Source organism: Silurus meridionalis, chromosome 3, assembly GCF_014805685.1.
Source record: "Silurus meridionalis isolate SWU-2019-XX chromosome 3, ASM1480568v1, whole genome shotgun sequence".
In the NCBI taxonomy this organism is placed as follows: Eukaryota; Metazoa; Chordata; class Actinopteri; order Siluriformes; family Siluridae; genus Silurus; species Silurus meridionalis.
This window is the reverse complement of record NC_060886.1, coordinates 16695206-16721518: the sequence shown is the minus strand read 5'-3', so window position 1 is coordinate 16721518 and position 26313 is coordinate 16695206. Positions and strand designations below refer to the sequence as shown.

General features: G+C 41.1%; 5 protein-coding genes across 7 annotated transcripts; 1 reads left to right on the top strand and 4 right to left on the bottom strand.

Moving 5' to 3' along the window:
- Window positions 1-832: 832 nt before the first annotated feature.
- Window positions 833-5898, bottom strand: zgc:101559 (Ras-related protein Rab-33B-like). The gene is made up of 2 exons (XM_046845603.1): window positions 5296-5898; window positions 833-2351 (listed from the first exon to the last, which is right to left on the bottom strand). The coding sequence occupies exons 1-2, from the start codon at window positions 5623-5625 to the stop codon at window positions 1911-1913; spliced, it is 771 nt and encodes a 256-aa protein (XP_046701559.1). The 5' UTR covers window positions 5626-5898; the 3' UTR covers window positions 833-1910.
- Window positions 5899-6035: 137 nt separating this feature from the next.
- Window positions 6036-8635, bottom strand: kbtbd7 (kelch repeat and BTB (POZ) domain containing 7). The gene has a single exon (XM_046845602.1). It carries the CDS (start codon window positions 8258-8260, stop codon window positions 6404-6406), a length of 1857 nt encoding a protein of 618 aa, XP_046701558.1. The 5' UTR covers window positions 8261-8635; the 3' UTR covers window positions 6036-6403.
- Window positions 8636-8645: 10 nt separating this feature from the next.
- Window positions 8646-10523, bottom strand: wu:fc50b12 (uncharacterized protein LOC103911624 homolog). 2 transcript variants are annotated; one of them, XM_046845605.1, is made up of 4 exons: window positions 10478-10523; window positions 10253-10306; window positions 9978-10141; window positions 8646-9893 (listed from the first exon to the last, which is right to left on the bottom strand). In XM_046845605.1, exons 2-4 carry the CDS (start codon window positions 10271-10273, stop codon window positions 9659-9661), a joined length of 420 nt encoding a protein of 139 aa, XP_046701561.1. In that variant the 5' UTR covers window positions 10274-10306; window positions 10478-10523; the 3' UTR covers window positions 8646-9658. The 2 variants fall into 2 exon arrangements, with proteins under 2 accessions (XP_046701561.1, XP_046701560.1); XM_046845604.1 differs by lacking the exon at window positions 10478-10523 and having other exon boundaries at window positions 10253-10435.
- Window positions 10524-11678: 1155 nt separating this feature from the next.
- Window positions 11679-26249, bottom strand: slain1a (SLAIN motif family, member 1a). Of its 2 annotated transcripts, XM_046845174.1 has the most exons (9): window positions 25168-26249; window positions 24499-24635; window positions 22785-22910; window positions 22180-22290; window positions 17643-17792; window positions 17188-17517; window positions 13799-13984; window positions 12690-12972; window positions 11679-12589 (listed from the first exon to the last, which is right to left on the bottom strand). In XM_046845174.1, the coding sequence occupies exons 1-9, from the start codon at window positions 25566-25568 to the stop codon at window positions 12514-12516; spliced, it is 1800 nt and encodes a 599-aa protein (XP_046701130.1). In that variant the 5' UTR covers window positions 25569-26249; the 3' UTR covers window positions 11679-12513. The 2 variants fall into 2 exon arrangements, with proteins under 2 accessions (XP_046701130.1, XP_046701131.1); XM_046845175.1 differs by lacking the exon at window positions 22785-22910.
- Window positions 20243-22169, top strand: LOC124382871 (myelin-associated oligodendrocyte basic protein-like). Its single transcript, XM_046845177.1, has 2 exons — window positions 20243-20295; window positions 20761-22169. Exons 1-2 carry the CDS (start codon window positions 20264-20266, stop codon window positions 21158-21160), a joined length of 432 nt encoding a protein of 143 aa, XP_046701133.1. The 5' UTR covers window positions 20243-20263; the 3' UTR covers window positions 21161-22169.
- Window positions 26250-26313: the final 64 nt, after the last annotated feature.

Here is a 26313-nt window from a genome sequence, read left to right as displayed (position 1 = left end):
GATTAATCACAATGCTTTATTATTACATAAACTAGGAGACCTTGTACTGATGATTATAAATCTATTTTGAAAGAAAAGGAGATCATAATAATGTTGTTTTCTGTTCGGATTCAATAATTCTGCCTTTAAAAGTACATATTTGTGTTCGTAGGTGCCCTATATCTGTCATTATGTACAGCCCTGTGTCTTAAACTCACTTCTAAAAAAAAATTAATTTTGTTTTACAGGGATTTGGACATATCAGAAACAAGCTGGGAATTTTACTTCATTGAAATGTAAGAATCGAAGGCTTTTCTTTATTTAAGCAAAAAATAGCATCCTCTTAAATGTGTTATCAAACACATTGACATACTCCAAATAAAAACACAAGTAACTGTTTTAGAATATCTTAGATTAGATTAGATTCAACTTTATTGTCATTGTGCAAAGTACATGTACAGAGCCAATGAAATGCAGTTGAATATGAAGAATATGTACAGTGCCTTGATTCAAATTTTACCTGCTTCAAATTTCCACAATTTGTAGTGTTTCCCTAAACTGAATTGGACTTAATCGAATCTACACACACACACACACACACACACACACACACACACACACGAATAAAAATACTGTGGGAGAAAATGTAATCCAGGTGTGTTTCTCTGCAGCCTAAAGTCCACACAGTTCCACACAAGTCCAAGTGGATCAGAGAAAATGACCATAAACTTTACATGAGACACCATATGATGATTCATAGCTGTAGTGCCTGACTGAAGATGCTTATGCTACTTATTGCTCTATTTTGCACCCTACTAGGATAACAGAAAGTAACACAAAAAAACCCTTTGAATTCAATTATGGACAATTTAATTGGTGGGCTGGATTAGTACCATTATCAGGCCGGGCTCTGCCCACAGAATGTACATTTAATGTTCCTGATATAGAATCACTGTGAGCTTTGAGTAAATTATGTAGATCGAGGTATCATGCTGGGTAAGTGTTTTTAATGGACACATTCCTCTGTGTGATATAAATCACGTTAAGTACATTTACATTTTAGCATTTGGCAGACCCCCTTATTTAGAGTGACTTACAAATGAGCAGTTGAGGGTTAAGGGGTCTTACTCAAGGGCTTGGGAGTGGCAGCTCCCAAACTTTTAAGTACAAGCTTTAAGAATACTTCAATGCCATTCTTTACACCAATCAGTCAAAGCAGCAAGCTGGTCCTATTTATTTATACAATTTTAAACAATCTGCTAAATTTCACCTTTTATTTCATGCTGCCTGATATTTTTTACTTTATGTGCAATCCTGCATTTGTGCAAAAAAAACAAAAACAACAACAATAAAACAATGTAATGCTGGTTGCAAACATGCATGGTTCCATAGAATAGGTGCACCACATTCAAGTGAAATGAGTGATAATGAATTAGGAAAACATACAAATGTCTGTAATGTATATTGTGTGACAAACTGAAATTTCACTTTGAATCACTGAATTCTGGCTCAGATATTACAGAAATGCTGCAAACATTAAAATACAACACTATGCACAACGCTAAGTTATAACAAACAGCATGATTGCAAAATTTTGCAGAAATAACACAGTTCAAGTTGCTCAGAATGGGTCTGTCTTAGACCTTAAGTGCAATCTCAAATCAACAATATGGTTTACGTATGGTACATATTTAATCATTTCTTTCTTTAGCAAATTATTTTTGCTATTGTTTTTTGGCTTCATTAATGCTGCTGTGTTGTTCCTCTTTATTATTGTTCTAATTTATTGGTAAACACTCACACTGCATTTAGAGAGAAGTAACACCTTTGGTAATTGCACATATAATCTGCCTATGTCCCTTACTGTTAAATAAAAGATCTAATCATACCGTTTCATCATCATTAAATCAGTTAAAGAAGGCCACAGTATCTCAGCAGAAACAGAGCTTCTTCTCTTCCTGCTCGCAGGTCAGGGTGGTTGCAGTGCTTTCACGTAGCTGTTTCAGTCTCAGAGGCTTGTGATTCTTCAGCTTGTGGGCCAGGGTGAGGAAAATAGCATCCACGTGTTCCTTCTCTGCAGGGTCCTTGGCAGACGTCTCAAAGAGGGGGAAATTATAGCTATCAGCTAATCGCTGGGCCAGTGAGGTGGGAACCTCTCCTTTTCCCAAGTCGCATTTGTTCCCTACTAAGATGTGTGGAACGTTCAGTGGGACTAAGTGGCGCCTGCACTCCTCAATCCACTCAGGTAAACTTTCAAAGGAAGCCAGGTTGCTTACATCATACACAAAGATCACTGCATGCACATTGCGGTAGTAATGTTCCACCATACTCTTTCTGAATCGCTCCTGTCCTGCTGTGTCCCAAATCTGCAACTAAAAAACAAATACACTGTTTGGGTCAGTGTCGTAAAATCATCACATAACAAAATCATTGTCAAATAGTAGTCTTAAAGTGTTAAATGATCATTTTAAGGTGCATTAGTCAAGACTGGAGCTCTAGCAAGAAATTGTTACTCTTTTTACTTGATTTTTACATTATATTTACATACACAGTATCTCACAAAAGTAAGTGCACCCCTCACATTTCAGCAACCATTTTATTATATCTTCTCAAGGGACAATACTAAAGAAATGAAACAGATATTTTAGAGTAGTCAATGTGCAGCTTGTATATCAGTACAGATTTACTGTCCTTTAAAATTAACTCAACATACAATTGAGTATTTCATAAATAACTGGCAACAAAAGTGAGTACACCCTAAGTAATAACAGCTGTATGTGGTTTAACCATGCCACATGTCCTATTCATCATGTTCATTTTTTTGTCTGCTTGACAGGACCATACAAATGTGTGCATCTTGTATAAGAGCAGTTATAATTTTGTGCTTTGAGTACAATTCTCTTATATTGACTACTAGATGTTCAACATGGCACCTCATGGCAAAGAATCTCTGAGGAATTAAGATTTTGAATTGTTGCTCTCCTCAAAGATGGTCTGGGGCTGCATGAGTGCTGCTGGTAAAGATAAGATAAGATAAGATAAGATAAGATAAGATAAGATAAGATAAGATAAGATAAGATAAGATAAGATAAGATAAGATAAGATAAGATAAGATAAGATAAGATAAGATATACCTTTATTCATCCCACATTGGGGAAATAGCAAAGCAGCAGCAAAGAAAAAATAAATGCAAATATATAAAAGAATAGACACATACTATAGTATACAGTATACTATAGTGGTTACGCACGTATTGCAGGTAATATTGCACACAGGTGGTATTGCACATATTGCAGGTAATATTGCACGTATTGCAAGTAATATTGCACACAGGTAGTATTATTACACAGTTAAAAATAATAACAGTGTGTATTTTGGTGACTGGTTCACTGGGAGCACCTTTGATTGTAAAGTCTAATAGCAGCAGGGAGAATCGCTTCTGTATCGCTCCTTCAGACACTGAGTTGCTCAATGATGAAACGGTTACATACAGGGGGTGAGAGACGTTCTCCAGCAATGATGATAGTTTTGCTACCATCCTCCTTTCTCCCACCTCCTGTACAGTGTCCAGAGGAATCCCCAGGACTGAGCTGGCCTTCCTGACCAGCTTGTCCAGTCTCTTCCTGTCTGCAGTAGAGATGCTGCTGCACCAGCAGACCACACTATAGAATATGGCTGAGGCCACCACAGAGTCAAAAAAGGTCTTCAGTAGCTCTCCCTGCACTCCAAAAGACCTTAGTCTTCTCAGCAGAAAGAGTCTGCTCCTCCCTTTCTTTAAACTGCCCCAGTGTTGTCTGTCCAGTCCAGTTTGCATGAATGTATTGTGCATGAATTCCAACATGCACTGTGACATTCTGAAGCAAACCATGATGCCGTCCCTTCAGAAACTGGGCTGAACAGCAGTTTTCCATCATAATAACGACCCAAAACACACTGCCAAGATGATAACTGCCTTGCTGAAGCTAAAGATAAAGATGATGGAGTGGCTAAGTATGTCTATAGACCTGAACCGTATTGAGCTTCTGTGATGCATCCTCAGGTGGAAGGTGGAGAAGCACCATGTGTCTAACATCCAGCAGCTCTGTGATGAAAAGGATGTGAAAGAGGATCCCAGCAACAATCTGTGCAGCTCTGGTGAATTTCATACCCAGGAGGATTAAGGCAGTGCATGATAACAATGTTCCTTACACAGAATATTGACACTTTGGACATGTTCACTTAGGGTGTACTCACTTATGTTGCTTTTTAAACAATAATGGCTGTATATTGAGTTATTTTTAGAGGAAAGTAAATCTATACTGCTGTACAAGCTGCACATTGACTACTCTAACATATATCCAAGTTTAATTTCTATAGTATTGTTCCTCGAGAAGATATAATAAAATAGTTCCTGAAATGTATTCGTTTATTAGTTGGGCCACACAGTTAGAACGTTTTAGAGACAAGGTGAGAGATGTGTGATTAAGATGGTTCGGTCATGTGCAGGGGAGGGACATGGGGTACATTTATAGAAGAATGCTAGGTGAAGGCTAAGGGGGAGGTTTATGGACATGGTGAGGAAAGACATGCAGGTGGTTTATACATACTGTATATAATATTAATCACACTTCACGCATTGTCATGATTCAAGTTATAGTTCAAGATATGATGTAGGAACGCTCAACAATGCCTTTGTAAAACTGTCACTAATGGTACTATAAAACATTACAACATTTCTATGAAGCAGACTCATCCAAAGCCTTATCTTATATGGCATTCCAATTGAAAAATTTATATTATTTCATTATGTAAAACCATTTAAACCGGCCAGTGCTTTATAAGGGCTGCATTTCCACACATCCGGGTTTTCTTGTCGGATCTGAGGGCGGAGTTAAGGCACGTTGTGGGCGTGTCTATATAAAGACTGACAGGCGTCAAGTGGGGATCAAAATTCCTGGCCGGAAATCAGATTTCCATATGGAATTTTCACTTCATACACACGTGCTACTATTACATTTTTTAATAAAATCATAGAGACCAGGTTGCTTGTACTAGTCAGATAACGTCTACTGCACCTTTAATAGTGTGCACGTGATAACCGACTAAAATAACACAGATTATATTTGATAGTTTGTTAATGTGTAAGCTTTATTGTTAAACCCTGCGGTAAACAGGTTACACAGTGTAATTGCTGGATCACTGTGTATAAATCGCCACTCTTTTCGGACAGAGCCATAACGCTGAATAAGCACGTTATAGCGCTGCCGGTGTAACGGGACGGTCTCGTGATCTTGATCAAAATCCCGTCAAACACCAGGCTGTGATCCGTTCCCTTACCTTAATGTTTTCTCCACCAAGCTCAAGGCTCTTTTCTCTGAAGTCCACTCCGATTGTCGCTTCTGGGTTTTTGAGAAATTTGGCTTCACAGAACCTATAGGTCAAACACGTTTTTCCAACATTCGAGTCACCGATAACAATGATTTTAAACACCCGTGTCTGAAAACTGTCCTGAAACGAATCACTTGCGAGACGATGTCCATCACAGTCTGTATCAACAGCAGCATTCCTGCTTTCAGCTGCCATAGCAGTCGGAGTTTCCAGGAAGTATCGCGAGAACACAGAGGGAATCCCGACCTCAGTGTGAGCTCTCCTCCGACCACCCAGCATTACCAAGCATCAATATGAGCCTCACTTACACGCACACACACACACACACATACTAATTATCTACTGTAATATATCAGTTGGAAAATGAATGATTAGGGATTTTTAGGGAATCTTTATCAGGGTCACAGTGAAACCTCGAACGCACTTGGGGGAAGAATTACATCCTGGATGGGCTGCCAGCCCGTATACGTTCACACACATACAGACACACACACACACACACACACACACACACACACACACACACCATTGGCAATCCTCATGATGGAATGTTGTGTGGTGGATGGAAAGAGAAGGAAACACTGAGAGACATATGAAAACATGTTCCACCCTTTCTTCATGCATGAGTTCTATATCTATTAGTAAAATGTGCATCAAAATATGGTTCTGTAGATCAGAATATAAATCAATTGAAAGTGTACAAGGGATTTAATGAAACTCGAAAATATATTAATACTGGTCTTTACCTTTCAAAAAGTAAAAAACAGAATTACACTTCATACGATAACAGCACCACATTGGCATCATCTGGGAAAATAATTTATCATCTTGAGTTCTTGTCTTATCACAGCACCTTTTAACCACGTAATACAAACGTCATGTAAATTCAGTTTAAAGAAATGTCTCTGTGCTGGTACATTAATGTAAACGTTTGGCCAGTCACATAATAGAAGTACAATTCTGCAATGATTATCATTAGATGGAGTTCAAGAACTTGTGTCTCTCTTCCATACAGCCATAAACAACCACAGATTTTTACAGACATTGGGAAAGTTTGCTACCAATTCTCATCAGAAAAAGAGCTTGAGCTGCCCGAATCAGAGTCTGCATCAGTCAGTCCAAAGTCCCAGTCTACACTGGAGCCACTGTCATCATCCTCCTCAGTAATGAAGTTCTGGCCGGAGCTAAGGCAGGCCGTATAAACGCGAGCAGAGAGGCTTATCGAGTCAAACGAGGAGCCGAACATAGTGACAACGTTCTTCCATGTGTCCCTAGAAGAGTCATACTCGTGTATGACCAGCCTGTTTTTGTTGTGATGGACAATAGCAAGAGTCAGCAGGAGCAGTTTGTTTTTGTGTTGAACCACTTGGTAGTTCAGAGCACTGCTATCGATGGGGATGTCTGCGATACGTCTCCATTCCCCACGCACTGGGTTATACACTTTCACCACTGGGATGTCACACAGGCAGACGATTTGGTCCTGAAAGACGCACGCTTTGTGCAGCTTGTTGCGTTTTAAAGAGCCGCGCTGTAGCCAGTGGTTTCTCTTGGGCTCATAGCAGAGTATCCGTCTCTTGTTTACTACATACAGTTGCTCGTTGACTGTCACGACTTGCATCTTTCCCAAGGAATGTGGCAAAGGCGTGACAAATATCCACTGGTTCCTTTGAATGCTGTAGCACTCAACCTCCTTGATCCTTGCATCAGATACAGGGTCCCTTCCACCGAGGATGTACATGTGCCCGTTGAGGTAGCCAATACATGAATGCATTCTCCCTAGCGGTCTTTCGGCCAGCTCGTGCCAGCAGTTCAGCAGCGGATTATACACCCAGAAGTGCTTGGACAGGTGTGAGGCGATGTACAGGTTGTTCTCTGGCGTGGCGCAGACTAAAAACGTTTCCATAGGAGAGCGTTTAAAGTTCTGATTGCTGAGGTTGATGACAGGCGATGACATGGAGTAGATCTCTTCACTGTAAGGGTCGTAACACATGAACGGTTCGTTGGGCCGTCCAAAAAACAGGACCATTTCTTTTGCGCTTAGGCCAATTCTGTGTTTCGTGTGATTCACCGAAATCACCCCGCTCTCACTTGTACTAGCCAAATCGGGTAAACTTGAAAGGTGTTTCTCCACGAACGGCTTCGATTTAAGACCATCTACATAGAAGCGGTCTTTCTCTGTAAACAGCGACCAACGGATGCACTGAAGGATGCGCAAGGTGTCCTCGGTTTCCAGAGGCATGTTATGTTCGATCCACTGCATGGCAACCGCACACACTTTCCTCTCACAGTCAACGTCAAGGGAATCCAACGTGAGGATCTCCTTCATCTGTTGCACGTCCAGTTCACACAGCTCCTTCACACTGGCACTGAGCTGAGCAAAGTGCTTTGCAATGAAGGCTTGGGCTTTGCTTTTCAGCTCCATGTTGTCAAAGGTGTCAGCAAATTTTAGGATCCCTGTACAGTTGGACAGGTCGAGTCTTCTGGTCATGAAGTCAGCACAGGCATGTCGGATGTACTCCACCTGCAGCATGTTGGCGGCTGAATACAGTCTCTGCACGTTGGCTTCAGTGATGGTCACTTTGCCGGTGTAGCAGTAGTCAATGATCAGCGCCATCGACTCCGCGTCCACCTCGTGAATTGTGATCTTGCTCTGGGTGCTTTCGTACAGTCCTCCCGTGAACATGCTCTTGAAATAGGGACTCGCTGCCGCCAGGATATTACGGTTACACTGGAAAAAGGAACGCGTTTCAGTCTCTGAGGCGCATCCAGAAGACTCGGGTCCTGCCTCCACTTCAATCCGAACATCCACCAGAAGTTGGGAGTCGTAGAAATATTTCAGCTCTCTCATCAGATTCAGGGCATGACTGAAATCCTCCATCTCTTCCGGACCACTGAAACACTTCACTGCAGCCATGATGAGCTTTTGAATGACAACCAGGGAATCAGCTCCACAAGAAGAACGTCCACAATATATGGGAATTGTGCATCCGAGCAGTTGCCGGTGCCTCCTGCTTCAGGGTTCGGCTTTCTCCTTCACATTTCCAATGGGTCTCTCTCTCTCTCTCTCTCTCTCTCTCTCTCTCTCTCAGAGTCTCTCAGCTAGGGTTGCCTGTCTCACAGCGCAGACATGTTTATCGGGTGAAAACGACGAAATGTGGTGACGACAGCATGACATTTTCTATTAAAGGAGAGGGAACTGTTCAGCCTCTTCTACCGCCTGCTGCTTCCCTCAGCTTTGCTTTTCAGATCGCGACGTCGAACGGCAGGCAGTCTAACGTAGCGGGTTGCCAGGTATGTACAAATAATCCGTCCAAAAAGAAACGTTAATACCTAACCGAGACGACGGTTTTCCACAGTACTGTACGTGCCTGATTTTCTTTTTTTTAAAGTACCATTAAAACAAACAAAAAAACTCAGTCAACGTCATTTTTCTATTAATATGAATCGAATGTCTGTAATGATCTTGCATTATTGTTATTTGATTAGAAGAATGTATTACTCTTTCTATACGAACAACTATACTATACTTTAATCGTATGTTAAGCGATTAAAGTAATACATAAATATCGTTTAAATGCTATGCCTTAACGTATAAATAATATGACGTATTTAATGTAGAATGTTCAAAACCTTCATGCGTAAACAAAAAAAAACAACAAAAAAAAAAAACACCCGAATACGAGACACCTGGCAACACAGGGAACATGGGCGCACACGGCACTGATTGCTGATTGGCTGCACACTGAGCACCGGGTCATCGGGTTTGGTTGACTCAACGCCCAACCGCTGTTCTAGGGTTTAGTGTATTAGTATATAGAAACAATTTCATGGGAAAGATATTATATTTATTAGTAATGATTACATTTTCATTGCTAAATTATATGGCTTACGCATGAACATTTCCATGCAATGGTTTTTGTGGGAAATGTGCAAATCGAATTGCTGTCACGTGACCGTTTTATAAAGCCAGAGCTTTATAAAATCTAACACAATCCTGCAATCCAGCAAAGAAATAGACTTACATTTATTTATTTTTTTATTCATTTAGTTAAACATTACAAGAGGTATTAATTCAACAGACTAATGCTGTAAATGCTCTGAAAGCATTAAAACTATGCAAAGTGAACATCAGTGTGAAAACAATATAATTAATGTCCTTCAAATACAACAAGATATATACTGTTTTTCATGCATTAACATGTTCTGCAAGAGAAATCCATTTCTGGTTACTCCAAACATAAATCATGGTTGGAGTATCCAGAGCACCTGAGAGTTTTTGTATGCAGTATATTGTTCCTTCTCAGCTATGATATTAATTGTAACTGCGATTCAGCTCGTTAATTCTTTTCAGGGCTTCCTTGTTATCTATAGTCTTGTGGACGGTTATGAGAAAAGGAAAGGCAGAGGGCAGCTCGACTCTGCGGCTGAGCTTCTGGTGGCCCCAGTGAAGACACCGCAATCTCTCAGCCAGGTCTCTACGGCCAGCACGCTCCAGTCCATCCTGCAGCACTTTAGTCTTATTAGGCTTATCCCAAGACCTTTCATACCTGTGGATTTATACATCTAAATAGTACTGTTTCCAAATCTCAATGTGTGTTTGGATGAATAAATCTGTTAACAGTGTTACCCACCAGGATTCCAGCATGCTCTTGGCCTGATCCCTCTTCTCCATCGATGCAGCATGAAATTGCCTGACTTCAGTTCTTGTAAAGCCCAATTCATATGCGAGAACTGGCCACTCAAAGCCCAGCTGTTTTGAGATATCCTGTATGGACTTCATGTTGATTACAGCATCCTGAGGGACACAAATTTTGCATTCAAATTTTTTTAGTGTTCACTTCTATTAAACACTTCAGTATTTATTTCCTCTTAATTTCTAAGAGAATCCAGTCTTTACACAGATTACCTCTTGAGCTTTACTTGGCATTTTTTCCACAAGGCTCTTGGTTTCCAAATCTTGCTGATCCATGATTTTTCAATGAACAATAAAAACAAAACAAAAAAAAAACTTGGCACATTTCAATTTCTTTCTAATGCACTAGCACTTTTAAATAAATTCAGTAATGTTACATGGAAAATAAATGATCATACAGTATAAATTTATTTAAAAAAAATCATTCGAAGCACTTACTCTTTGTTGCTGCACATCAGTCAGTGATTTTGCATTCGCTTGAAGTCACCATGGAGATTGTCCAATACAGATCTGCTCTGTTAGAAATTAAGGGTACATTTAAACTGTGCTCAGCCAGTCATGTCCATTGCTATGTTACGTGATTTACATTCATTGGACATTTTCCACAAGTCCTTCCAAACATTTCAAAAACAAATTATCTATATAATCAGGTTTTAATCGCTGTATGAACATTGCAAACGCTTACAAAGGACTTGTAAATAAATGAGAAAGTAAGACTAATACTAATGTTAATAATTAAAATTTCGAGGGAATAGCAGAAAAAATCCATGAACACAAATAATAGACAAAGCAAGATTTAGAAATTGATAAATCCATGTTGATTAATATCTCACAAAACATCTCCAGTAGAAACCTTTAAATTCAAAAGTAACACTCCATCAGAATCAGTACCACACAGCATCTCAATAGAGCTCTGTATCTTCATAAACAAACTCACATCATCTAAAAGGAAACCAGTTCAAATAAAATCATAGTAATTAATAGTAATCTCATAGTAATTACATGCAGTATTTGTCATATTTACCATTGATAATGATTATGTCCCTTTTCAGTGTTCACACACAGGTTCTTAACCAAATATAAATGAAGCTAAACTTTTTTCTTTCAAAATATGTTTTTGAATGGATTTTCATTTCACTTATATGAAATGAAAATACATATTTTATAAGAGAAAAATCATATTCATCACATTCTTCATCATATTATTATGCATACTTTAATCTAACCTGAGTATTAGTGACAAATTATAGTCTATGCCACATACAATATATGAAAAAAAAAACTTTGTGGACAACTTTCTACAAGATTCATATGTACATTTCTGAATATTCAATTCCACATTTAGTCCCCATTTGCTTTTATAATAATCTCCAACCTTCTGGGCTGTTGTAGAGATTTGTGCTCATTCAGTCACATTCACATTAGTAAAGGCAGGTACTGGTGTAAGGTGAGGAGGCCTGGGGTGCAGTCAGCGTTCCAGTTCATCCCAAAGGTGATCAATAGGTTTGAGGGCAGAGCTCTATAGCAGACCACCAAAGATCGTTTCGTTTTTGCCCGGATAGTGTATGAAAAGCATTTTCGCATTAGCGCCATCTACAGACAGTGTAAGGATTTCTCAGACAACAAATATTCATGTAAAGGCAGTCAATTGAAAAAACTTTATTTCAATGTTAAAATACACTCATTTGAATTCTTTCATGATCATATCGAGATGTGCAATCCATCAGCAATGCTCTTTTCCACGAGCAGCTTGTAAACACACAATAATGCATGTTGCAATTGCATTAAGAGGCATTTTTACTTATGTTACATTCCTTAAAGCCAAATTGCTAAAAGAACGAGCTCCGTGTGTTAATGTATTTGGAATAGTATCGAAGCCAAGCTGTCGAGTATTCACATTTGTAGTTATTAAAATTCACAGTTTAAATGTTATCTTGTTTTTGACACTAATGTTCTTATCAAGGTGCTTCCATTAGAAAACTTTAGAGTTCAGTAGTACTAGATAGGGTGTGTGAAATGAAACTTAACTGGCCTAACATTTCTCAATTAACAATGAATAGTTAAAAGTGCCATTTTTACAGTCAGGAAATTACTTACAGTATAACTTTAAAACACTTATCAATAGGCAATGAGAGCTAACAACATTTGTCTTATGGTGTCTTACTTGATGTTTTCTGTAAGTATAAAGAGTTAAATAACAAACAGTTTTTCTTTATTGGGGAATATTTTACATGTAAACAATTATTTGCATAAAGTTCTAATCAAAGTTTTTGGTCACTGGGGCATATTGCAATTTTTTTTTAGGTATACGGCATACATGTAATTAGCTGAGCGAACCGTCTTATACCAACAATGATTACAAATCAGTGATTACATTTTAATCTATTTTCTGTTGCCTGTAAACAACAGCTTCACCCAGCCAGCTGGGCCTGCAACATCGTTGGTCATTTATGAAGAGCAGTAGATATCCAGCATCAATAACATCCATCCCTCCAACTCACATCACGCAGGGCAGTCAGGGAGGCCATACTCTTTGGGGGAGTCAGTAAGCTGATAAAAACCAACACAGACATTTTTTGTGTAATACAGAACATTAAATGATCCTGAAATCTTTAACTAAAATGATTTATGATTTGAAAAAAATGGCTACCTGCGTGTCGGCTGAGCGATCTTGCTGCGTGGGGTCCCACTGGTGCCAATGAAGGAGGCTGGTCGAGGTAGAGCACTGCGATTTGTAGTGGATGGAGTGCTGACTTTGCTGGGTTTACTTACACTATTGCTGGACAGTGAGTTTAAACTAACTGATGAAGGCATTGTGATGGGACCCTGTATTGTTGGACTGACATAGGCAGTGGCTTTCACTGGTTGTCGTGTTGACATGGAGAAGGTGCCTATACTCTGTACCCGCTGCTGTAGCTGACCTGGAGAGGGAACTGACATTACAGATTATTTAATATGAAAGTATTTTAAATGTGTAAAGGCAGTGTACAGGTCAATTTATATTAATTATAATTAATTATATTAATTACAAAATAAGTATATTATATATATTATATAAATTTTATATATATATATATATATATATATATATATATATATATATATATACACACACACACAATAAAACCTCGATTACTCGTGACCTTGATAGTTGAAACCTCGATAGTTCGCGAGTAAATCACGAGAAGGCTCGAAAGTTCGTAGTAATAAATTACATAAAAATGTTTAAAAAATATTTATTACTGTATTATTCATTTAGTAAATAAAACATTTGTGACAAGTCATTCACAATGCTTGTTGAGTTTACAGTACAGTACATGTACAATTTCCCTTAAAAAAGGAACCACCAAAAGCAGAGAGTCAAAAACCTCGCGATTTTTTTTGTCACTCGTGAGGGGTCATAGAACGTAGCCCCCGCGAGTCTCGAGGTTGCACTGTATTATATATATTACATACTGTATTGCAATAGAAAAATTTCAATTACAATTTTAGATTCTTACATTTGCAATCATTTTGATGTTCCACTAATGACACAACCGGTACGATGGAATTTACCTCCCTATCATCATGAAATGATTTTCAGAAGCAAAATATCTGAAACATGTGCAGTTAATCTCAATATTGGATTTTTAACTCTTTATCAAAGAATAGTTTCAGTCTGATTGCTTGTTAATGTTTCTTATTTCGCAGTGCTTTTATGTGTCATATATCTGAATGTTGGCTGTGATAACTATTATGTTGCGTTTGTGTGAGCCTTACTTGCAGAATGAAGCCTGGCAAGGGCGCTTGAAGAGTCAAAGCTCTGACTGCTGCGCAGGGACGATGGCGTAGATTGAAATGAAGAGAAAGTTGTGTGACTGGCAGGAGCTGTAATACTTGTCACACTTGGCACAGACAGCATGCTGGGAGCTCGTATCAGATTTGGCATGCTTTTGCGCAACATGTCTGAAAGTACAGAATATACAGAACATAGTGTGGAATAGTTTCAAGATTAAATGTGGACATGTGAAACATTTAATATGGCACAGTTTATTACTCTAAAAATGTTATCTTTATGCAAATTACACACACCTCTATCAACTCATTCAGTGTGAGGTGATCCACCCCACCCATGCTAGCATTAAAACAGATAAACATCAATAAAAAAGGACCACCACTTATCTGATATTATTTGTGTGTATCAGGTTGCTGGGATTTTAAACACATTTTAAGCATGTACAGTATAAGATCACGACTTTTCACGGCACAACTTATGTTAATCAGCCTTACATCGGTGTCAGTGTCTGGCCACTTCACTGCTGTTGGCTGGACATTGATGGGTGTTTAAAAATCCCAATAATCCATTATGCTCATTAAAGTGACACTGGTGGTCCTGTTACAGTAATATAGGAGTGAAAGGTGGGGGTGGGGGGTATAAGACCAGCAACATAACAGATGCTAAAATAGGCACCACTTTCTATATAACCTATAGAATTTATATTCTGTAGTCTTAAGTTTGGTGTATACACAGTATCTCACAAAAGTAAGTACATGCCTCACATTTCAGCAACTATTTTATTATACCTTCTCAAGGGACAATACTATAGAAATGAAACTTGGATATATTTTAGAGTAGTGAATGTGCAGCTTTTATATTAGTAGAGATTTACTGTCTTTTGAAAAGAACTCAACATACAACCATTATTGTTTAAATGGCTGGCAGCAAAAGTAAGTACACCTTACTGCCTTAACCCTCTTGTGCATGGAATTTACCAGTGCTGAACAGGTTGTTGCTGGGATCCTCTTCCACTCCTCCATAATGACATGATGGAGTTGCTAGATGTTAGACACATGGCTTCTCCACCTTACATATATACTGTATACAGGTGCATCTCAATAAATTGGAATATTCTGGAAAAGTTCATTTATTTCAGTAATTCAACTCAAATTGTGAAACTCTTGTTAATTAAATGTAATAAATTCAATGCACACAGACTGAAGTAGTTCAAGTCTTTGGTTCTTTTCATTGTGATGATTTTGGCTCACAAAAAAATTCTAAAACAATTTGTAAATATGGTGACATGCCATTCAGCTAATCAACTAAAAACACCTGCAAAGGTTTCCTGAGAATTTTAGATGAGAGCATGTTTTGTATTTCATTTGGAAACCAAGCTCCTAGAGTCTGGAGGAAGGGTGGAGAAGCTCATAGCCCAAGTTACTTGAAGTCCAGTGTTAAGTTTCCACAGTCTGTGATGATTTGGGGTACAGTGTCATCTGCTGGTGTTGGTGCACTGTGTTTTTTGAAAACCAAAGTCACTGTACCTGTTTACTAAGAATTTTTAGAGCCCCATGCTTCCTTCTGCGCAGCAGCTTTTTAAAGATGCTGATTTAATTTTCCAGCAGGATTTGACACCAGCCCACACTGCCAAAAGCACCAAAAGTTGGTTAATTGACCATGGTGTTGGTGTGCTTGACTGGCCAGCAAACTCACCAGACCTGAACCCCATAGAGAATCTATGGCGTATTGTCAAGAGGAAAATGAGAAACAAGAGACCAAAAAAAATGCAGATGAGCTGAAGGCCAATGACAAAGAAACCTGGGCTTCCATACCACCTCAGCAGTGCCACAGACTGATCACCTCCATGTCATGTCGAATTGAGGCAGTAATAAAGCAAAATCAGCCCCTACTAAGTATTGAGTACATGTACAGTAAATAAACATACTTTCCAGAAGGCCAACAATTCACTAAAAATGTTTTTTTATTGGTCTTATGAAGTATTCAAATTTTTGAATTGGTGTTTTTTTGTTAAATGTGACCCAAAATCATCACACTTAAAAGAACGAAAGACTTAAACTACTTCGGTCTGTGTGCATTGAATTTATTTATTACACGTTTCACAAATTGAGTTGAATTACTGAAATAAATGAACTTTTCCTTGATATTATAATTGAATGAGATGCACCTTTATATATATACTTGGCCACTCCATTACCTTCACCTTCAGCCAGTTGTCATCTTGGTAATGTGTTTGGGGTCATTATTATGTTGTAAAACTGCCATTGGTCCCAGTTTCTAAAGGAAATGCATCATGTTCTGCTTTAGAATGTCACAGAACATTTTGGAATCAATGTTTCCCTCAATCAACTGCAGTTCCCCAATACCAGCAGCACTCATGCAGCCCCAGACCATGATGCTACCACCACCATGTTTGACTGTAGGCAAGGCACAATTCCTAACCAGGAACCATGTCACATGCAGGACACCATATGAGCCAACAAGTTTATCTTAGTTTTATCAGACCACAGGACATGGTTCCAGTAATTCATGTTCTTGTCTTCAGCAAACTGTTTGCAGGCTGTCTTGTGAGCCAGCTTCAGAGAATACTTTCTTCTGAGATGACGGTGTATGGTCTGAATGCTGACAAATGGACCTTCCACTTCTGCAGCCTTTAAAGTAATGCTGGCAGTACTCATGCATCCGTTTTTTGAAGCAGCTTCTGCACCTCATTCACAGCATGAGGACTCAACCATTTTGATCGACTCTTGCAATCCCTGCTACAAGTGAAACGTGTCTTGGAAAACCTCTCTATGACCCTGGCCACTCTACTTTAACTCAGTTTCAGGGTGTTACTGATCTTCTTATAGCCTCGGCCATCTTTGTGGAGAGCAACAATTCTAAATCTCAATTCCTCAGAGATTCTTTGCCATGAGGTGCCATGTTGAACATCTAGTGGTCAGTATGAGAGAATTGTACTCAAAGCACCAAATTATAACTGCTCTAATACAAGATACACAAATATGTATGGTCCTGTCAAGCAGACAAAAACATGAACATGATGAATAGGATGTGGCTTTGTGGATTTTGATAATGTTTGTATGTTGAGTTATTTTCGGAGGACATAAATCTGTACTGCTATTCAAGCTGCACATTGACTACTCTGAAATATATATACAAGTTTTATTTCCATAGTATTGTCCCATGAGATATAATAAAATAGTTGCTGAATTGTAAGGGGTGTACTCACTTTTGTTAGATACTGTGTGTGTGTTAGATACTGTGTGTGTGTTAGATATGTGTGTGTGTGTGTGTACGTGTGTGTGTGTGTATGTGTGATTATATATGCACATACATATATTTACACAGTAATTGTGCTGCTCATCATGCTGACCTGTGCTGGTGCTGGTGCGGTAACCCTGTGATTCATTGCTTGTGAAGCTGGCTGTGCTGGAACTGGGGCTGCTGAGGTACTGTGTGCTGGAGGAGCTGCAGCGGCGTGGCTCTCTGAGACTGGACAAGTTGTGTGAGTGGGACACACTCCGCTGCATTGACCCTGTACGAAAAAGTCGTGGCTGGGGAGGTGGCAGATCATCAAAGTCTTCCTCGTCTTCCTCCATCCTTATATCAGTCCTCTCCGGGCGACACAATCCTGAGTGCACAGAGAAGCTGGAACTCCTGCGGGCACCTGTGGCCGAGGTAGTGGCGTACTCCTGACGCAGACCTAAACATATAAACAGGCATGCAACACAATTTACCTAATACACTGTATGCCTTCTTTTGTCATACCTTTAATTAATATCAGTATATTCATATACTTATATAACAAAGCTGATCAAATTTTCATACTCTCCTCCTGTAGCCGGGCCATGACTTGGACATCGGTCATATCTTGAAGCTTGTAGTCCATAGAGACCGGTTCATCATCCAGTTCTGAGATACTGAACTCATTGTTCATGGAAGACTGTGGACTAACGGCAGCATGTGGGCGACTGTAATCTAGTGAAATAATTGTGTTAAGTTTTGCAGTAAAGTAGTCTATTACTAAATCATTATCACTCATGTTAATGATGGTGATAATAAGTGGCACCTTTATGACAACTGACATAGACCTATATAAACATTTAAAAAAGGCTTATTCCAACTTTCATTTCTGTCATAGGGACAGTTTTTGTCAAGTCACATACAGTTGTACTGTGACAAACATTATCACTTACTCTAAAAATTAGTGGACTCAAAGGCGTACAAGGATGTGCCAAAAACTACAATAAAAAGTAAGGGTCAGAAAAAATGTATTACAGAGTTGTCACATTACCATTGCTTTTTTTAAATAGTACATCATATCAAATCTGCAAGTATTACAAGAGTTTATTTACATCTGAAAAACAACACAAAACACTTAAAACCAAAGACAGACTTTTCTTTATCATCTCATCGATTCACTATCTGCACTTACACTTTAATATGTAAGTCTTGTTTGCAGAAATGTATTAGATTTTATTCTGATTATTTGCTATAGACAATTAGCTTATTTGTCAATATGTGACACATTAAAAATGAGCTACAAAGGCAGTTATGTTGTTCAAATGCAAGCCAGTTCGAAAACCTATGTGAACAAAAAACGATGTCTCAGATTAAGGTAATTTAACTTCAAGCTTTGTCTTTTTTTTGACAGCTAATGCTCAGGGCAATAACTAGTTATGAGGTTATGAGAAGGTCCAAACATCTGTAGATTTTTCTGCAAAGCATTTCCAGTTGTTGCTATGTAAACAGAAATATTCTCATAATATGGTAGCGAAATGCACTATATCTAAAAAAAAAGTGATGAATGGGACTCAACTGTCCTCAGAGTACCTGTAGAGATTCGATATGCCCATAGACTTAACGTGCATGGTACATGCATTTTTATGTACTTTTTTTAGCAATGTACCAGAAAAAATAACAGAACAGGAGGATGAGGAGAGAGAAAGAGATAGATAGTATCTTCCGGGCACGTGGCGTGCACTTCCGGTTTCGCGGCTCGCACTTCCGAGTCGGCAGCCATCTTGCCCCTTTTCCTGCGCCTCCCGGTATTTAAGGACACCCAAGACTTAGCTCGGGGCAAGATTATCTTACCGTCTTGCAAAGTCCCTGAGAATATCCGTGCCTGCTCTGGTTCCTGTTCCTGTTCCTGACCCCTGCTCTGACTCCCTGGTACCTGGTTTGTTTTGCCGTTTTTTTTTTGCCCTGCCTATATTGTTCTGTTTGGATCTTTTGGACATTGTTTTTGGCTTTGGTTTTGTCTTCCCTGCATTGCCCTATTTGCCTGTGTTTCAGACCCTGGACTGTTTTTGTACTCTGTTTTTGCCTTGCCCCATTGCTCAGTTTGTGTCTTTATTAAAGCCTGTTTTCTCCTCAACCCTGTCACATCCTGCATTTGGGTCCTCACTCACCTAGTCACCCTGCACCCGTGATCATCTGAATAATCTGGCCTTGCATCGTGTCCCATCACTTATCTGACAGAATAATCTGGCCAAAGATGGACCCAGCAGATGTATTATAGTGATGTGCTTGTTCCGCCTCAGACCAGCAATTCAGGGACCCAAACGAGACGATTAATATTTTGAAGCTCAGCCCCCAGCAGAGTATTTCTGGGTGTGTCACAAACAATCAATGGCAAACCAAATGGTTTTAAATAACCTCCTAAGATGATTGTCCCTCTGGCCCCTGAACTCTGCTGGGGGACTGCCCAACCTCAGCCTTTCTGCCTGACTGGGGACGTCGCCCAGCTCTTCCGACCTGCCAAGATCTCCTCTATGCCTGTCTGCCCTGCCGAGCATGCCCCCAAGCCTGTCCGGAGTCCTGCCGAGGGCACCGCTCCACCCAAGACCTCCGCCCAAGACCCGAGGGCGCCGATCCGCCCCGGAGTCCCACCGAGGGCGCCGCTTTGCCCCAGACTTCCGCCGGGGGCGCCGCTCCGCCCCAGAGTCCCACCGAGGGCGCCGCTCTGCCCCAGAGTCTCGCTGAGGGCGCCGCTCTGCCCCAGACTTCCGCCAAAGGCGCTGCTCCGCCCCAGACCTCTGCCAAGTGTGCCTCTCCGCCCCAGACTTCTGCCGAGGGCGCCTCTCCTTCCCAGACTTCCGCCGAGGGCGCCTCTCCGCCTCAGACCTCCGCCGATGGCAACGCTTCACCCCAGAGTCCCGCCAAGGGCGCCGCTCCGTCCCGGAGTTCCGCCGAGGGTGCTGCTCCGCCCCAGACTTCTGCCGAGGGTGCCGCTCCTCCCAGACTTCCACCGAGGCGCCTCCGCCTTAGACCTCCGCCGAGGCACCGCTCCACCCCAGAGCCTCGCCGGTGCCGCTCCGCCCAGACTTCCGCCGAGGCACCGCTCCGCCCAGAGTCCCGCCAAGGCGCCGCTCCGCCCAGACTTCTGCCGAGGCGCCTCTCCGCCCCAGACTTCTGCCGAGGCGCCTCTCCGCCTCAGACCTCCGCCGATGGCAACGCTTCACCCCAGAGTCCCGCCAAGGCGCCGCTCCGTCCCGGAGTTCCGCCAAAGGCGCTGCTCCGCCCCAGACCTCTGCCAAGTGTGCCTCTCCGCCCCAGACTTCTGCCGAGGGCGCCTCTCCTTCCCAGACTTCCGCCGAGGGCGCCTCTCCGCCTCAGACCTCCGCCGATGGCAACGCCACCCCAGAGTCCCGCCAGGCGCCGCTCCGTCGGAGTTCCGCCGAGGTGCTGCTCCGCCCCAGACTTCTGCCGAGGGTGCCGCTCCTCCCCAGACTTCCACCGAGGGCGCCTCTCCGCCTTAGACCTCCGCCGAGGGCACCGCTCCACCCCAGAGCCTCGCCGAGGGTGCCGCTCCGCCCCAGAGTCCCGTCGAGGGCACCGCTCCGCCCCAGAGTCCCGCCGAGGCGCCTCCGCCCAGACTTCCGCCGAGGCACCGCTCCGCCAGACTACCGCCAAGGCGCCACTCTACCCCGGCCCGCCGGCCAAGGGCGCCGCTCCGTCCCGGAGTTCCACCGAGGGTGCTGCTCCGCCCCAGACTTCTGCCGAGGGTGCCGCTCCTCCCCAGACTTCCACCGAGGCGCCTCCGCCTTAGACCTCCGCCGAGGCACCGCTCCACCCCAGAGCCTCGCCGAGGGTGCCGCTCCGCCCCAGAGTCCCGTCGAGGGCACCGCTCCGCCCCAGAGTCCCGCCGAGGGCGCCTCTCCGCTCCAGACTTCCGCCGAGGGCACCGCTCCGCCGAAGACTACCGCCAAGGGCGCCACTCTACCCCGGCCCGCCGGCCAAGGGTGCTGCTCTGCCTCATCACATCGGCCAGAAAGTGCTTGAAGCAGCCACCTGGAGGCTCGTCCCACGCTCTACCCATGCCAGTTCGCCTCAAATCCCACTGAGCCCACCGCGGGTACCCGACTGTCCTCGTGCCACAGGATTTTCATGCCTGTATAGTATTTCCCTTGCCTCTTCTGTCTGCAGCCTCTTACTCCCAAGACATCGGACAAAATGGGGCCACCTGAAGACGCTCATGGTTCCTCCTGTTCCTGTTCCTGTTTCTAAACCTGTTCCTGACCCCTGCCTCTCTCTGCCACCCTGCTGGCTCTGGTTCCTGTTTCTGACCCCTGCTCTGCCTCCCTGGTACCTGGTTTGGACTTTGGTTTTGTTTTGGCTTTTTTGTTTTTGCCCTGCCTATATTGTTCAGTTTGCTGGCTTTGGAACTTTTGGACAGTATTTTGGCTTTGGTTTTGTCTTCCCTGCATCGCCCTGTTCGCCTGTGTTTCAGACCCTGGACTGTTTTTGGACTGTGATTTTGCCTTGCCCTATTGCTCAGTTTGTGTCTTTATTAAAGCCTGTTTTCTCCTTAACCCTGTCGCATCCTGCATTTGGGTCCTCACTGACCTAGTCACACATGATTACTGACAGAATAATCTAGCCCTGCACCCGTGAGATCACTGACATAGAAAGAGATAAATGTAAACCAAAATGTTTAGCTTAATAAAATAAAAATTATAATAGAATAAAACCATTTCACATCAGAACATTAAGGTCCGGGCAGTTTCTGGAACAACTGAAGCATAACATATTTGAGATTAGAAATTGGCATTGTGGTATATGAAGTGGGTCATATTTCTGAAATGTTTTTTTATTTTTATTTAAAAATTTTTTATCATGGTTAAGGCCCAGCTTACACTTGGAATAAACTTTCAAATAATTGTATATAGGCTTTATGTCAGTTATTCATATGGTTACATATACTGTAGACTCAATGTAGTCTAATGAACACAAGACCTTACTATTACATAAGGTACTTCACATGCCTTTAATACTAGATATCTGTTATTGACTAAGTTCCAAATGAACTAAGCTGCTATACCTCATTGAAGAATGAAAGATGGATGAAAATGGTAAGGCTTACTGTGAGTAGCCGTGTGATAGAGGAATGAGGGCGATCTCTCGGCCAGGCCACCACAACTCCTCCCAATGAGAGGTGACTGGAGAGAGCAGTGGCTGGATTGAGGAGATGGAACTAGATCAACAGACACATGAGACATGCTTCATTGTAATGGATTTCGCAGATTTCCAAATCGGGAGGATGAAGGTGATAATATGGCCATCATGCTATGTTAAAGTAATATGAGCAATCATTTTATTAGAGGTCTATATTTGTGTACGTGATACAGTATTACTGTGAATGCTTTTCTACAGAGAACATATGCTGATTAAGCCACTTCTATAACAGATGTCACTAGAGACAATCAATAAGTCTTACATTTCACATACAGAATGAAATATGATATATTTTTTCTAGAGCACAAATCAATAAGCACGCTAATGTTTTGAACTTTGCCATTGTATATTATCCTCATTTACATTCCAGAGTTAAATTGTTTCTGTAATTATAAAATGGCACAACATGCTGGTTGGCAAATTTACTGTCAAAATGTAAAGGCAAAGTAAAAGCCTGAAAATTATTTTGATTGCTTGTTGAGTCTGTTAGTATAGTTGTAGTGGTAATGTTACCTGTTTGTTCAGTTAGTGCAGGTTTAGTAAGTGTTTTAACTGAGGTGCTTAGGAAGGAGAGTCCATCAGAAGGTCTGAATGATAAGGATGATGTACTGCCAGAGAGAGCTCCCCTCCATCTTTTGGCTAAGAAAGGAATGGGATATTAGTTACCATTTAGTTTGTGTTATATGTTATAATAACACAACTATATATTACTGTTATATTACTGTTATATGTGTACAGATGAGAATAGACAACATTAAGCTTGCATGCTGCTATTGTTGAACAGGGCTTAGTTAAGGCACAGGGTTTTAGCTTTTTTAAATGGGTTAGAAGTAATTCAGTGTAACTTAACTGCCTTTCCATTTCTGTTGATTACTCAGAAATTTAACAACATGCATTTCACACAAATATCAGCTCGTTCTGATTCACTGATAAGCAATCAGAGAACTGTGTTTTTCCTCTATCGCAGAAAATTAGCCTTGCCATAGACAACAAGAAAACGAGCATTCACAGCCGCCCACAAGAACAAAGCTTTTTCAGAGTGCCTAAACAAAGCTGTATTCATAACCTTCCAGAGCACAGCCAACCTTTGCTCAATCTGGCCTTTCAACAGCAGCGAGAGCTCAAAGCTAAACAGCAGACTCCTCTGTACATACATCTCATATTTATACATGCATCTAAACTGAACGTAATGCCGTGCCTGGTCAGGCTAAGCATCAAAATGAAGCCAGCACACTGTTTCTCTCTAGTTTAGCTGAAAGGGTTAATATAGTCATAGTTTCTATGGCAACCATCCTCTCTACCATGGCTGCAAAACACTGGCGAATATTTCAGGAAGAAAGAGAGTTGAAGAAAGAAGAAAGGTTTACAGCTTGGTTTTGCTGTTTCGTAAATAGAGTAATACGTTAACATATAGGGATTATTATTATTATTACTGGTTTTTTTTGTTTTGTTTTTTACAAGTTTATTATGTTACTGGACTATCACTAATAGCAATTAAGACAGAGACATTTTAAAATGTTACACTTGCCAACATGCTCATGCCAAACAAACCATGCCGTATGCTTTTATATCCAGCCCCCTTTTTCCCTTTTTTTAAACAAGATAAAGTTGCAATATTGCTGCAATGTTGCATCAAATAGTTCTATACATACAGTACTATAATGTCAATGGACTCACACCAGGCCATGTGCTGTATATCCAGACTCTTTTTGTTTTTTTACAATACACAATCTTGATGTATTAGAAGATCACCTAGTATATTATTTTTAATCATTGGGATTATATGCATGTATAATGACACTTACATAAGTATCCAAGTGGTTTTAATTTAACATTTCTAGCACTTTTTTAATTGGTATACCACAGCCCATAGTACACCAAAATACTGCATAAAACTGCTGAAATACAGATATATTGAAATAATACAGAAATATATAGATATATATTATCGGACTGGCTGATGCTGCTGATAATTGCTCTCTAATGTAGCAGTACCAATCCGAGGTAAATGTAGCAGTTTATTATTTAAAATATAATCAGTACAGAACGTTGTTTAAAGATTAACAATCACTGTTGCACTCAGTTTCAGTGGGGGCATATTAAACATTTCCAGTTTTCTAGGAATATAAATTTTCAGAAAAAACACAGCATTGGTTTTCTTAAATGTAATCTTACTTTCTTGTAGGTTACGCATTGAGTTTGCGGTGTAAAATTAAGAATACCGTACCCTGGTCTAGTCGGTAGCATAAGGAACGCTTAGCTGACTCCACCTCAGGCCCGGGGTTGTCGAATACATGCCTACACCACTGCAGAGGACTGAGGGGTGACCGGGGGAACAGCTTCGCTTTTGGAGACTCATACAACCTAAAGATACAAGCCACAATTTCAACATGTTGCCACTTCACTCTGTGAATGTGCTACAGAAAGTCATTACTTTAAGTATGATTTAAGATGGAGCTTGATGAGACCATTTCATCAAGGTGTTATAAAGTAAATATGGAAGAAAGGTAATGTGTATGCACATGATCGTATTGTCTTATTACAACACTTGGATGCAACCTTACCCAAAACAATAGATATCACAAAACAGCACAATGAAACAGATTGTGACAAATGTTACCTAGAGCAAGCTGTAAGTTAATTTATTACACTATTTTTTATGAGGTTTTTTTTTTCTTCAGGAGAAGCTTTGAATTGGGTTTTTGTGATAGGTGTAGTAACAAAAGACTTCTGCAACACAGGACTTGCATGTTTTTTTTCCTATGAACTAGTACATAATTGTGTATATCTGAGAATATGGTCAGCACTGATAATATACCGTTAACATCGGATACGAATGCAAACACATAAAGCAGCCTAGTTAAAGCAGGTCAGAAATGGAACAGGGTTGCAGTACCAGCGGTCTTCAGACTCTCGGTCCATGTTTAGAAGAGAAAAGACGTCTAATATTTCCAGCTCGTCCAGCAGTAAGCTCTCGAGCTCTTTTGGAAACTGGGCATGAAAACACACGTACTGTTCATCTCTATTGTGCACTTCCAATTGTGTGGGCTGAGCTGCAAGGCAGTGATTTCCTGAATAAACATGACCACTGGCCGGGTTTGCGGAGAGGTTCTGGTTTGGGAATAAATGGCCGCTGTGGGTGTAGTTATTGGCTGCTCTCGTCCTCAGCTGCTCGTTCTGTTGCTCCAGTTTGCGCACGAGCTCCTGCAGCTTCTTCACCTCGAGCTCCGCGTCCATAACCGTGCTGTTTCCGTTAATGTCCGCCATCGCGCGCAGCTTCATCACGGCCGCCTCCATTCAGCACAAAAAAAAGAATTACATGAAAAAGAGGACAAAGAAACAGAGATAAAGTGATGGCAAATGGCTTCAGTCAGTGCAGCATAGCTTGCAGCGAGAGCACGAGGTCCGTCTGCTTAGCTCGCGGCGACATGGTGCTTCTCTCTCAGATGCTGATGTGCTGCTCGGTGCCCTCTTTCTCCTTCCTCTCCGTGTAAAAAGAACCCAATACTGAATCAGCACACACACACACACACACACACACACAGACACACACTACAGCAAGTCACCTCGAAGTGTAGAGGCTCCCAAAGAAAGGCTGCTACAAATTAAAATGTGAAAATAATGTCACAAAATATTAATTACACACAATTTCTAGCTATCTTTTAAAAGTAAAAGAAAATCACGGTCCCATTTGGCATGTTTTAGCATCAGCAGCAGCATCATGAACAACAACAATAACAAGTTTAAGAATACCACTTAATGTATAGTATGTGAGAAACCAAAATACTGCTTTTACAAAACACATTTTGCACATTTTTTTATATTTTATATTATAGATTTTGAGTATCAAAGATTTATGGTAAAAGCTCTTGCAAACTTAACCTAAGCACAAGCCAATTTCCATTTTGCACAAAGTGCAAAACATTATTTTTGAGTTACCTTATGTAATAACGATTTTAATACACTTTCTTTTAATATGCACTTTCATTCCTATCTGATTTTACTGAAGACCTTAAGGGGGTCTGACATCTACAGCCAAATT

What these genes read in the sequence shown, in the direction of transcription:
- LOC124382871 (XM_046845177.1), top strand. Translation starts at nt 20,264, where the DNA reads ATGGCAACGCTTCACCCCAGAGTCCCGCCAAG. An exon ending in CACCCCAGAGTCCCGCCAAG is followed by an intron (nt 20,296 to 20,760) that starts GCGCCGCTCCGT and finishes CCGCCGGCCAAG; the next exon opens with GGCGCCGCTCCGTCCCGGAG.
- slain1a (XM_046845174.1), bottom strand. Translation starts at nt 25,568, where the DNA reads ATGGAGGCGGCCGTGATGAAGCTGCGCGCGATGGCGGACATTAACGGA. An exon ending in TGCCAGGCTTCATTCTGCAA is followed by an intron (nt 12,973 to 13,798) that starts GTAAGGCTCACA and finishes CTGTAATGTCAG; the next exon opens with TTCCCTCTCCAGGTCAGCTA. An exon ending in ATCGCTCAGCCGACACGCAG is followed by an intron (nt 12,590 to 12,689) that starts GTAGCCATTTTT and finishes GGTTTTTATCAG; the next exon opens with CTTACTGACTCCCCCAAAGA.
- wu:fc50b12 (XM_046845604.1), bottom strand. Translation starts at nt 10,315, where the DNA reads ATGGATCAGCAAGATTTGGAAACCAAGAGCCTTGTGGAAAAAATGCCA. An exon ending in TGCCAAGTAAAGCTCAAGAG is followed by an intron (nt 10,142 to 10,252) that starts GTAATCTGTGTA and finishes TGTGTCCCTCAG; the next exon opens with GATGCTGTAATCAACATGAA. An exon ending in AAGAGCATGCTGGAATCCTG is followed by an intron (nt 9,894 to 9,977) that starts GTGGGTAACACT and finishes ATAAATCCACAG; the next exon opens with GTATGAAAGGTCTTGGGATA.
- zgc:101559 (XM_046845603.1), bottom strand. Translation starts at nt 5,625, where the DNA reads ATGCTGGGTGGTCGGAGGAGAGCTCACACTGAGGTCGGGATTCCCTCT. An exon ending in TTGGTGGAGAAAACATTAAG is followed by an intron (nt 2,352 to 5,295) that starts GTAAGGGAACGG and finishes TTTGTTTTTTAG; the next exon opens with TTGCAGATTTGGGACACAGC.
- kbtbd7 (XM_046845602.1), bottom strand. Translation starts at nt 8,260, where the DNA reads ATGGCTGCAGTGAAGTGTTTCAGTGGTCCGGAAGAGATGGAGGATTTC.